Here is a 10,439-nt window from a genome sequence, read left to right as displayed (position 1 = left end):
AAAGTTCGTAATGCTCAAAAGTGGACATGCGATGCGTACGGTTTAGCATGGGTACGTCTAGTGATGCATGAGCCGAGAAGGTGTGGGCTCGGTCCTGTGAGTAGTGGTGTTAAAACGAAAACGGTCATCGAAAAGCGTGCAAATAGTACGGCGCGCACATCGTCATCGCGAGCCGACTTCACTGGTGTGCCTGCCGTGCACTTGAGGCTTCTTTCTCACGAACAGACAGCAGGTGCAGTAGCAGAACGCCGAGTTCGCCTGGCTCAAAGAGAGCTCAACCTTCACCGGTGAGCTGCCGCCACTCACTTTGCGCAGTGCATGGATGATGGGTACACCCTCCAGAACTTCCTCGGCTCCAGCTTGGACAAGTCTGGCACGTCAGTGACCTGCATGGTTGGTTCGGACATCGCGAGGCTGATGGCATCTCAGCCAAGGATGCTACGGGCGGCATTATGTATGGACAGCATTTGCATTCACAAGGGCTGACATCTACTGCAGCATAAAATACATATTTCTTCCTCTCTAATACATGCCCGCTCCGTGAGCATCAGGATAACTGGTAACGAGCGATGAGCGACCGAGACGAGAGGTGACCCTGACGCGAGCGTACCTTTGGCCTCACTGCAATCCATGTCATCTCTCTTCCACACAGCACCTAAAGCCAGGGCAGCCAAAAAGCATGTGCCTCCTCATCGCAAATCAGCGGCAAAGTGATGTTGTACGCCTTATCATACAACAGCGTCTCAAAATTCACCGACTCGAAGATGCCATGCAGCTGGTCCTTCACAGCTTGACGAGGTCTCCAGCGTTCACTTTGAGGATCGATCAACCCAACATAAAGGTGCTTGATGGCAAGCTGCGCACGATGCGGGAGAATCGAGTCCAGGATGATGTCACAATCACTATCTTTTCGGATGACGATACGTAGCGTCATCAGTGTGGGACAGAGAGGCAGGTCGATCGGGTCTCGGAAGAGTGTGAGTGCATCGACGACCTTCGCCAGGACCTCAACATTGACGGACAGTGTCTCAAGTGCGGTCATCGGCCTATTAAGAAGGTCGCGGACACATTCAAGACTGGGCACCCCACATGTGTCCCACTCCAACGTGCACAGCCTGAGGTGAGATATGTTGGAAAGGGATAGCATCCGTAACCCGTTGAATGCGGTCCAATCCTCGGGGGTCATGCTTTTGTCGACCTGGAAACGGAGACCAGAAGAGGCTCCAGCGACGATGGCGACGTTTCGCTGGAAATGCAGTTCTTTGGGTTGTTTCACGGCATTCAATGACCAACGGGATACCAATTCCAATACTTGATGCTCACTATCATGCTTGCTCAGCATATGCGTGATCGAGACGGACACGTCTTCATTCAGCTGAGCGTCCCGGAAGACATAATCGATGTCATCAGCCCACATATGACCAATCAGCAACCGTCGCAACCGAGCAAGCAACACAGGCTTCATGTCCGCAGGCTCAGTTTTCACTCGGACATGCCCATAGCGATTGTCAGCCACATCTTGCAGGATGAGATCGACTAGGTTTGGTGTTCCAGCAAGCAAGCTGCGTAATTTGATGGGAGTTTTAGGTACCATGCAATTGTCGAGAGCCAAGAATGTCAGTTTGGTGAATGCATTGCTGGGCAGCCAACACAAAGTTGACAGTGACAGGCGCTCCAGACACGGGGTGTGGTTGTCGAAGAGTTCGAATGTCCCATCTGGCGTATGACTTTCGTCATCTTGTAATGCAAGAGACCTCAACGAAGGCGCAGGCATTCCCATATATTCTCCGCCCTCACGTTCGAAGGGCCGTATCCAGTACAACTCCTGGATTCTGGATGAATGCACCACATTTTGGAGAGCATGCGCAACAGCATAAGAGGGTTCCAATTCCTCGCAAGCCAGCACCTTGAGCGGGCCTCGGCCGGACCTCTCCAGCAAGATATGATCTTCATGTTCCCAATATGTTTCGATGCCATTCCAGAGCTCCTGGATCCCCAAGGCGATCTCTTTCCAACGATAGCAGACAAGCATGAGACTGACTGCTCTGCCCTTGTCAATCCAAGTTGGGTTCCATACGGTCGTTATGACGTTGCATTGATAGTGTAGAGATCTGTATTCAGCTAGCTCGACAGTGCAGGTTGTCACGAATATCTCCTGGAGCACTTCGGCAGGAAGACGGGTGATCGCGACGTGAGCATTCAGCTCGTGCCGCATAGCTTGAACTGTAGTCTCGGCTGCCTTCATTACAAGTCCCTGAAGATCCTTGAGCTATATGCCGTTATATCAGTCTATTGAGATGAATTGGAAGATAACGTTACTGACACGAAGTATGCTGCACGCAAGGAGGTCGTGATCAGTATTGTATAATGATACGGTCAGGGCGAGCAAGGACGCACCGTTGGCGAGCGTCACTTTGTTCGAGCTTGGAGGACAGTGTCGTACTCAATTCTTCGAGTGAAGATGTTTTTGCACCACCTTCCTGACGTGACATTGTAGATCAAGTTGACTTTGCGACGGCAGTGTTTTATACGAGGCAAGGAGAGAATGTGGCGTTGTGAGTTGGTGTTGTGGCTGAAGTCAGGCATGCCCGTGCACTGTGGCGCGTCACTCGTCTCGTCTCCTCGGTCCTCGCGCAACTGGTCCTACACCCATCGTTTCCTGTCTGTACATAACCCGATGCACTCGCTCAAGTCCAATGCACGACTCCGCCGGCAAGCCCAATTATGATAGCGGCCCCATCGCAATCCCGCCATCTCACCGTGCTCACATAAATGATCACCGATTCAGTTAGTAGCGAGCAGGACGGTGAGCGATATTATTATTCGGTGGAGAGTGCATCTTGCTGGTGAGTATTATTCTCAAGTTTCACTGGCCATAAGCGTTCCGCATCGGGCGGTCGACTAGCTCAACGGCGCTGAGTGTCGTCCTGTTGCGGGCATGTGGTGACTGGCACTCTCGCGACCGCTCGACCGCTCGAAGCTCTACCACCCGTGCATGGGTGACATGCAGCACTCGTCGATTCGTACAACCCAATTCTGTCTACTAATTCCATCATGTCCGCTCCGTTGTATCCCTCAGCCTCCTCTCGATTCTGTTAATATATCTCTTCATCTATCCAGAAGGCCTGGCCGCCTGTCACCGCTGATGTGCGGCGAGGCCGCGAGCTCGGACTGGTCCTATGGTTATTTCTACAGAAGTGAGCAGCGAGCGAGCGTTGTGCGAAGCTGATCATGCGAGGGTGGTCCGCGAGCTTGGTGTCTGCGCAAGAGCTCGGGCAGAGCTTCAGCGCGCGCAATTCAACAAGGCAGATCTGTGATGCGCGTCTGCTCGGGGAACGGCATTGACGACGAGCGAGGGGCGTTCGGATGGTGACTCATAGAAGGTACGTCCATGCGATTCGCTTCGCGACATGGAATTTGCTCGTATGGGATATACCATGTCCGAATGAGTCCATCGTCCTGGCAGTGGTCGTGCGCTTTTTGGAACGGGTCCATGCCTGTTCTGATGAGGACAGTCTGTCAAAACTGCATGTACACGTCCAGACAAGGTGCGTCTCGCAAAGTCGACCGTCGTATCTGATCCGAAAAAGGTCGAATTCCCTTTTCCGAGAATCGATCTGATCGTGTCAGCGATATTCGCACAGACATAGGTGCGGCGCGTGCCTGGTGATGGTACATTGACCACCCGCAAGGGCTGCCACATGCTTTAGGTGAGCGAAGGTGGTGATCGAAAGGACGGTGGGGCTGGAAGTGCCAGCAGAAGAAGCCTTGAAGTGCCGGTGCATTCGTGTCTGTGTGGCGTGCTAGAGGGGACCCAGTGCTCGATACATATGATGAAAGCTCACGGCCGTTCTGACAGAAACATGCTGAAGATATCCGTTGACACGGCTCAAATGCGGACATGCGATGCATAAGGTCCAGCACGGGCGCGTCCAGTGACCGCACGAGTCCAGAGGGTGTGTCCTCGGTCCTGTGGGGGAGCGGCGTGAAGGTGAGAGCGGTCATCGGAAAGCGAGCAAGGTACGGTGCGCACCTCGTCGTCGCGAGCTAATCTCGATAGTGCTCCGGCCGTGCGCTTTGGGCTGGGGAGCGCAGCCGTCGGTCGCCATACGTTGCAAACTGGAGACTCGAGAGCGTATGATGGTGCTCTCACAGGAGCCGAGTGCAAATGATTCGAGCACGGCAGCGTGTTGGAGTAGATTGGAGCGAGCATGTCTGTGTGCAAATAGATGTGAGTGCAAGTGACCGATTAACTGAGGAGAACACTTACGGATGGTCGAATGCACGGTGGCGCTTCACTAGTCCGCTACTGGCACATTGATGCATATCTGGTCGGTAAAGGTGACTCGGACGCCTGCATCAATGGCAAGCCCGTACAATTCCTGCGACCATTTCCTCTGGCGAGGCACCGGGAAGCTTGCTATCCATGATCTCCAGCCCCTCGAGTTTCGCTGACTCTGTGAGAAGTTGAGTCCACAACTTACAGTTTTAAGGAGCTCCTCTTGGCCGGTCTGGATACGCAGGGAGCGGACGGAGCGTGCTCGCTTGGAGGATGCCTCAACGTCGCGCCGCGACCGCCGCAGGCCTATTGGTCCGCGGATGCGGCAGTACAAAGCATCCCAAGCATCGACGTGAATGCCTCGACACACGTGGCCGATATTGAACGTGTCAGCCTGCGACAGATGCATGAAACCCATCTTCCGCAGGCAGTCGAAGTTCAAATTGTAGCCGGTGGAAGGTTCGCATGCATCTCACCAGCCCGGCGTGTGGTCGAGGATTTCGGTGCTCGAGTCTTACGTTGCATGACCTGAAACATGCATAAGCGGAGACGGCCGCTCGTATCAGATCAACAGACGTACTATCTTCTCTTTGAAGAATTTTCGACATGGATTGTTCTTGCACTCCAGACTACTTGACTCGGGTGCCCGGGCAACATTATGTACGGGAGAGTTGACACCGTCCAATTATGATCGGACTGCGGCAAAGAGCAGCAGTGAATGTTTGATCAACAGATGTAATTTGAAACGTTGCCGGCCGGCTTGGACCACATAGGCTCTCGTACAAAACACATGGCCACGAGGCACATTCTCCGAGAGACGTGGATGAGCGGTAAGCAGCTCCATTTTGTTGTGGCATGATCATGGTTGTGCCACCTATCATAAACTCGAATCTGAAATACCATACCATGTGCTCATAGGATCCCAAGTAACGTATCTTGCCGAAAGGGAATTAAGATTTTTGAGCCCCGGACCGTTATATCGCATCTGTTGGTACTGGAGGTGGCATAAACCGGCAAGCAGTTCTCTCAGAACAGTCTTTCTCACCCCTTGTTCGTTTCTTCAGGCACATTTTTGCAGCATATGCAGGAACCTTGCTGCTGCTACGGAGACACCCCCGGGTAAGGCCCGTGCACAACCTGAGACGATTTACTCGGGGCCGTGACGTTCTTCATTCTTTTTATAGCTTTAGTTTCCCCTCCCACCGGCCGTTTATGAGGCTACTATGTTCCGTTATCTGCCATTCTTTTTTCCATCCGTGTGGGATCTTATGACAGCGGCACCGTGAACCCCGGGACTGCAGCAGTGAAACCCGAAAGACTCTGTCAGAAGAGGGATAGCAGATGACAACGACGGTGTAGCCTCGTTCTCCCTTGTCGGACCACCCCTGCTGACCGGTATGCATCGTACCACCCTTGGCCGGCACAACGACGACAGAAGGATCGTGGACCTGTGACCGCGAGAAACCGCCGTCTACTGTGAAGGATGTCGATCGGTCAACATAGTTCCTGTCTCCGCTCACACCTTGCTATGCAGGCTTCGAGCTTCGGGCTGAACCTCGTCATTGGAGACCACAAGATTGGTCGATCGTGGTATACACATCGAGGTTCTCGAGCTGAACAAAGAATGTCTCATTCGCACAAAGCCAGACTCGATCGAAACGAAGCGACTGCACCGTCAAGCAGATCGATTGCTCGAGTCGAAGTCGACGAACTCCCATTGGCCATACACATGCACATGCACATGCACTGACCCCTCACTGCCACCGGGTTCAAGGGTGTGAATTGCCAAAGATCCCCGGTGCGAAGCAGACACTCGCGTCCGCAACGTGACATACGCTGCTGCACAGAAAGAACACCTCTGTGATCCGAAGAGAACAGACAACGCCAACTGTATGCGCGCCGAGATTCGTTATGATTTATTCATCTACCGCTGGGCGAACTTCACAGCAACCGGACCGAGCCCCAATCGCAATCGCATCAGAATTGGAATGGACGGACCGACTCTATGTACATTCCTGAGCGAAAATGCGTACATACATGGATACGCACCGGCTGTGCGGTCCTGACGCGTGCAAAACAAAGCGCTGTCTACGGGATTCTCTGTCAGCCCCGCAATTCGGGTTTCATGTCATGGGCTCTTCTGCTTCTCCGGATCCCATTTATTGCTTTAAGTTATGTTCACTGTTCAGCGCGATTCGCAAGCGGAAATCCATTTGGACCCATAGAGTCGCGACGTGAGTCAACTTGAAAGGGAGCAGGGATATCATCCATGTTTGAGATTGCGAAGCCAGCGTCGGAATACTTGGTTGATCCAGAAACGACAGGTGCTGCGCCTGTCATTGTGAGGGGGGCAATATGCGTGCAGTATCCCTTCACCAGTCCAGACTTATGATGTCTTTCTTTCAGTAGAAGAACCGAAAAGAAAGGCGTTTCCAGGGAGGTCGACACCATGGGTCCCTATATGCGCCTGCCATAGCGACGGCAAGGAGAACTCTCGGAAAAGGTATTCTACCAGCAATATGCGTGTGATCGAGAAGCTCACCACCATCTCCGCGGAAGCCTAGGCGCAGCAGAGACGATAAATGAAGAGGCATAATATCGCTGCGCGGGAAGACAAGAATCGCCTTTGAGCTTTCCGCACAGGAGCAGACAAGGAATCCAGCAGCACGAGGCCAGCGAGGAACGCGAAGCCAAGCGCACGTGAGAGTCGCCATTCCGCAAACGAGCGGCAGAGGCGAGAAGTCGGGGTGGAAATCTCAGAAGGGAAAGGGTGCCGTCTCCCGCCTTTTGCCGATAAAGATGAATGAATTGTCATCGCACGACGCGCAGGGAATTATGCGGTTTGTAAAAGACTGAATTTGCAAGTCCTCGAGCTTCCATATGAAATGCTGCATAACGGATGCCAGGCCGCAGGAGCCTCGGTAGGTTGTTTGACCTGAGATGGGAGGTCACATGGTCTCGGCATATCGGCAGAATGCTTGGACATGTTTGTCCGTGGCGGTTACGTACGCGTGGCGGAGGGGGCGGTGGTTGTTCTCGTCCCCAGCTCAGCGTATTTCGAGTGCCCCGTTCTCGGATACCCGATCCTCCATCATCGATATCCGATCTGCATTTGGTGTCAGTCTAATTCCCCCGCGTCCACCTCAGCTCGGCTCTCCTTCAATTCAGCCTTCATTTCAGCCCATCTGCCACGCCCACGACAGCGGCGTCGCCCGTTTTGCGAATGTAACCATCTCCCCGTCTTCTCTTCTTGTAGTGGCACTCATCGCAATGCATTGTCGTCGTGTGTCGATAGCCGCTAGCCAGCCGTCATCAACTGCTGTGCCGCTCAACGAGCCGCTTATTGTTGTGCTTCCATCGCGCGGCCCCGTCATGGCCACGCCAACACGTCTTGTTGATATGCCTGTGTCGCACAGCGTCGACGGCCATCAGATCGCCTTGAGACGATCTGTCCGCCTTCTTGTTCGTAATAGTAGCCCTTCGGGGCCCAGCGCTGCAGGCGGGAGCCGTCGTCGTCGCAGCAGCAGGAGCAAAGTAGACAGTTCCAGTTCCCATGGTACAAGCAGAAGTCGAAGCCGTAAAGCGACCGGTCGTCCGAGCAAGGCTACCCGCAGCCTCATCACTAACCGAGCCCGCCAGCCTGGAGTCAAATTGACCCAATCCGGGACACGTCCTCACGCAAGGCTAGCGGGTTTTGAGACGAAGTTTGTTCCACGCCCAAAATTGGATGTGCCACGCAAGCGTCGCCGTGGACCCGATCTCCCTGATCATGCCACCGCTGGCCCCCTCCCCCTGGCCCCCGATCTGGATGAGCTTTTCCGCACCCCAAGGGCACTCCGGGCCCTCAAGCGGCAGCGACTCTCCCTCTCCGACGGCCTTGGCCACACCCTCGCCTCTCCTATCGTCGCTGCTGACCAATCAACAAACATCCCTCGTTTGAGCGATGACAATCTCGCCGCTGCCGAGGGCACCGATGGCGGAGTCGCCAGCGACTCCGCCCTCGCCGCGGACGTCGCTCGAGCCGCACAGAAGGACGCCCGTTTTAGGAAGGAGGCGTCTCGGAAGCTTTCGCCCAGCGGCTCCGGCGTCACGGAGCGTGCTTCGATGCCGGACGGAGGACGGGAAGAGGTGAGCACAACGCGCCGATGACCGCACCAGATCCTCCTGACTGATTCTCTGCCAGCTGGACCAACATGTCGGCTCCGATGGCATGGCCACTGAAACAGGCGGATCGTGAGTGTCTTCGCTGTCAGAGCTTGAACATGCCTCATCTTCCTGCAGGGATCTCGATGTTACGTTGCCCCTCGCGGGAGAACCTTCTTTCCCTTCACTCCCCTTCGAGTATGTCACATCCTTACCCTCTACACCATTAGTCACTGATTAGTAGCTGCCGCAGGGACAGACGGCTCTGTGAGAGCCAGAACGTATGCCCCGAGGCATCTCGACCAGAGTCTGCGTCAGCAGAGATCAAGCTGCCCACGGTCCCGGCTGTACCATCATTCATTGAGAACGAGACGTTACCTGCGATCGCATCATCGTCAAGAACCAATGTGCAGCAGGCGTCAGTTGCTTCCACGTCTCAGGTGCCTTTGCCGACACCGCCACCTCAACCCGTTCCTGCCCCTGCACGTACACTCAAAGCCGAAACATGCGATGCGAACATATGGAAGATTGCAATGCAAGAACGCGTTAGCTACCTGTACGCCGTTCGTCTCCTGGAGTAGGTCGTGCCTAACTACCTTCCGCACAGGTACCGCCGCTATGGTCGGGATGTCATCGCCAAGACTGTTGCCGCTGACGCCGAGCGCTGTGCGCCTCCGACCGAGTTCCGTCTGTATACTCCTGCGAGCTATTCGGAGCGCGAAAGTGATTCCGAAGCTTTCGACGAGAGCTTGATCGACATAGAGATGGACTTTGACGATGACGATCTCTGGGATGAAGACGACGAAGATGACGACGAGGACCTCATGGACGTGGAAGATAACGCGACGGATGGCTTTGAGGTGATGAGCGTCGATACATCCGTCGTGGCCACAACACTCTTTATTGACGGACAACAGGATAAGCAGGTAGACGCCACTGATGATACGTCTCACGTCCAGAGCGTCATGGCATCAAACGCGTCAGGTGCATCATCAATCCCTTCGACACCAACGGCACCCGTAGTCTCGTTTCAATTGCCTCGTCTAGGATCCATCCGCGTCCCATACCTAGACTCATCCCCACTCCTTACTCCAGACGGCAGGACTTTTATGGGTCGAGGCACCCCTGTGGACAAACAACGTCGTCTCGAGTGGGCAAATATCCCGCGACCAGCCGTCCAGGTCCAATACACTCAGGAGGAATGGTTCACGGCGTTCATGCCCGCGTCCCCGTTCATACCAAGGGCACCTTCGACAGGTGACCTATCGTACATGGACTCTCAGGCTGTTGGAGCATTCTGTTGCACGCAGCAGGGCACGTACAGCACCCAGGGAACGCTGATGTCATCCTATGGCATGGGTGCGGGCTCGCCGAGCATCTCGTATTCGTCGCCGTCCCAAACGCAGTCGTGGCTCGACCCTTCACTCAACCCTTCACTATCGGCACACGGCCTCGCGGCGCCTCCAGACGCAGGCACGTCGATGATGAACGAGAATTTCATCGCCCTCGCTGTGTCGGCCGGGGTTTCGGGCGCGGCGCAGAGCGCACCTGGGTGTGCGTTGCACACTACCTTCTTGCAGTGTCTGATGGCCTCCAGCGCAGGATGCATGATGAGCCTCGCAGGCGCGTCAGCTCCATCGCCATCCCCATCATCGCCCGCGCCACCTTCAGTGCCGTCGCCATTTGCGTGCAACGTGGAGGCCTCGACTCTTCCTGCGTCCGCGGCGGTGGCGAGCACCGCCGTCTATGACGTGGCCGTTGAGCCGGTACCGGTGCAGGCGTCGAGCACGCTGAGCCACGCCCTTGGCTAGGTGCCATCGCGCTCCGTGTGTGCTCCGTCCCGTACGTAGTCCATGGTCCATCCTCTACCACGACCCGCGTAGCCGCTATCTCATTTCCGGCATGCGCATCCCCTGTTGCATCGCTACTGCGCCCCACATGTCTCTTCCTTCATGCTCTCTCGGGCCGCGGCTCGTGCTGTGGCTTTGCTCTCATCCATCATGCTTGCTCATCCACT

The 10,439-nt window shown here is 55.1% G+C and overlaps 5 protein-coding genes across 5 annotated transcripts; 1 reads left to right on the top strand and 4 right to left on the bottom strand.

Annotated features, from left to right (window-relative positions):
- Positions 1–571: 571 nt before the first annotated feature.
- On the bottom strand, positions 572–2,324 carry LAESUDRAFT_196901 (uncharacterized protein). Its single transcript, XM_040901538.1, has one exon. It carries the CDS (start codon positions 2,243–2,245, stop codon positions 656–658), a length of 1,590 nt encoding a protein of 529 aa, XP_040763826.1. The 5' UTR covers positions 2,246–2,324; the 3' UTR covers positions 572–655.
- Positions 2,325–3,582: 1,258 nt separating this feature from the next.
- On the bottom strand, positions 3,583–4,362 carry LAESUDRAFT_726297 (uncharacterized protein). The gene is made up of 2 exons (XM_040909003.1): positions 4,303–4,362; positions 3,583–4,231 (listed from the first exon to the last, which is right to left on the bottom strand). The coding sequence occupies exon 2, from the start codon at positions 4,211–4,213 to the stop codon at positions 3,890–3,892; it is 324 nt and encodes a 107-aa protein (XP_040763825.1). The 5' UTR covers positions 4,214–4,231; positions 4,303–4,362; the 3' UTR covers positions 3,583–3,889.
- Positions 4,363–4,492: 130 nt separating this feature from the next.
- Positions 4,493–4,868, bottom strand: LAESUDRAFT_726296 (uncharacterized protein; the record flags this gene model as incomplete). The annotated part of the gene is made up of 1 exon (XM_040909002.1): positions 4,493–4,868. A coding segment is annotated over exon 1 (198 nt), but the record flags the coding sequence as incomplete, so codon positions are not given.
- A 1,736-nt stretch (positions 4,869–6,604) lies between these two features.
- Positions 6,605–7,128, bottom strand: LAESUDRAFT_196514 (uncharacterized protein). The gene has a single exon (XM_040901537.1). It carries the CDS (start codon positions 6,991–6,993, stop codon positions 6,682–6,684), a length of 312 nt encoding a protein of 103 aa, XP_040763823.1. The 5' UTR covers positions 6,994–7,128; the 3' UTR covers positions 6,605–6,681.
- Positions 7,129–7,395: 267 nt separating this feature from the next.
- LAESUDRAFT_726294 (uncharacterized protein) lies at positions 7,396–10,439 on the top strand. The gene is made up of 7 exons (XM_040909001.1): positions 7,396–7,504; positions 7,575–8,407; positions 8,463–8,512; positions 8,561–8,620; positions 8,676–8,978; positions 9,030–9,282; positions 9,340–10,439. Exons 2-7 carry the CDS (start codon positions 7,652–7,654, stop codon positions 10,231–10,233), a joined length of 2,316 nt encoding a protein of 771 aa, XP_040763822.1. The 5' UTR covers positions 7,396–7,504; positions 7,575–7,651; the 3' UTR covers positions 10,234–10,439.

This window comes from Laetiporus sulphureus, assembly GCF_001632365.1.
Source record: "Laetiporus sulphureus 93-53 unplaced genomic scaffold LAESUscaffold_22, whole genome shotgun sequence".
Classification (NCBI taxonomy): Eukaryota; Fungi; Basidiomycota; class Agaricomycetes; order Polyporales; family Laetiporaceae; genus Laetiporus; species Laetiporus sulphureus.
Note: the sequence above shows the minus strand (reverse complement) of the source record. Positions and strands in the feature narration are given on the sequence as shown.

Excerpts from the sequence above, each read along its gene's own strand:
- LAESUDRAFT_726294 (XM_040909001.1), top strand. The coding sequence starts at position 7,652 with ATGGCCACGCCAACACGTCTTGTTGATATGCCTGTGTCGCACAGCGTC. Across the intron at positions 8,513-8,560 it reads GCCACTGAAACAGGCGGATC|GGATCTCGATGTTACGTTGC; the intron begins GTGAGTGTCTTC and ends ATCTTCCTGCAG. Across the intron at positions 9,283-9,339 it reads ACGCGACGGATGGCTTTGAG|GATAAGCAGGTAGACGCCAC; the intron begins GTGATGAGCGTC and ends GACGGACAACAG.
- LAESUDRAFT_726297 (XM_040909003.1), bottom strand. The coding sequence starts at position 4,213 with ATGCTCGCTCCAATCTACTCCAACACGCTGCCGTGCTCGAATCATTTG.
- LAESUDRAFT_196514 (XM_040901537.1), bottom strand. The coding sequence starts at position 6,993 with ATGGCGACTCTCACGTGCGCTTGGCTTCGCGTTCCTCGCTGGCCTCGT.
- LAESUDRAFT_196901 (XM_040901538.1), bottom strand. The coding sequence starts at position 2,245 with ATGAAGGCAGCCGAGACTACAGTTCAAGCTATGCGGCACGAGCTGAAT.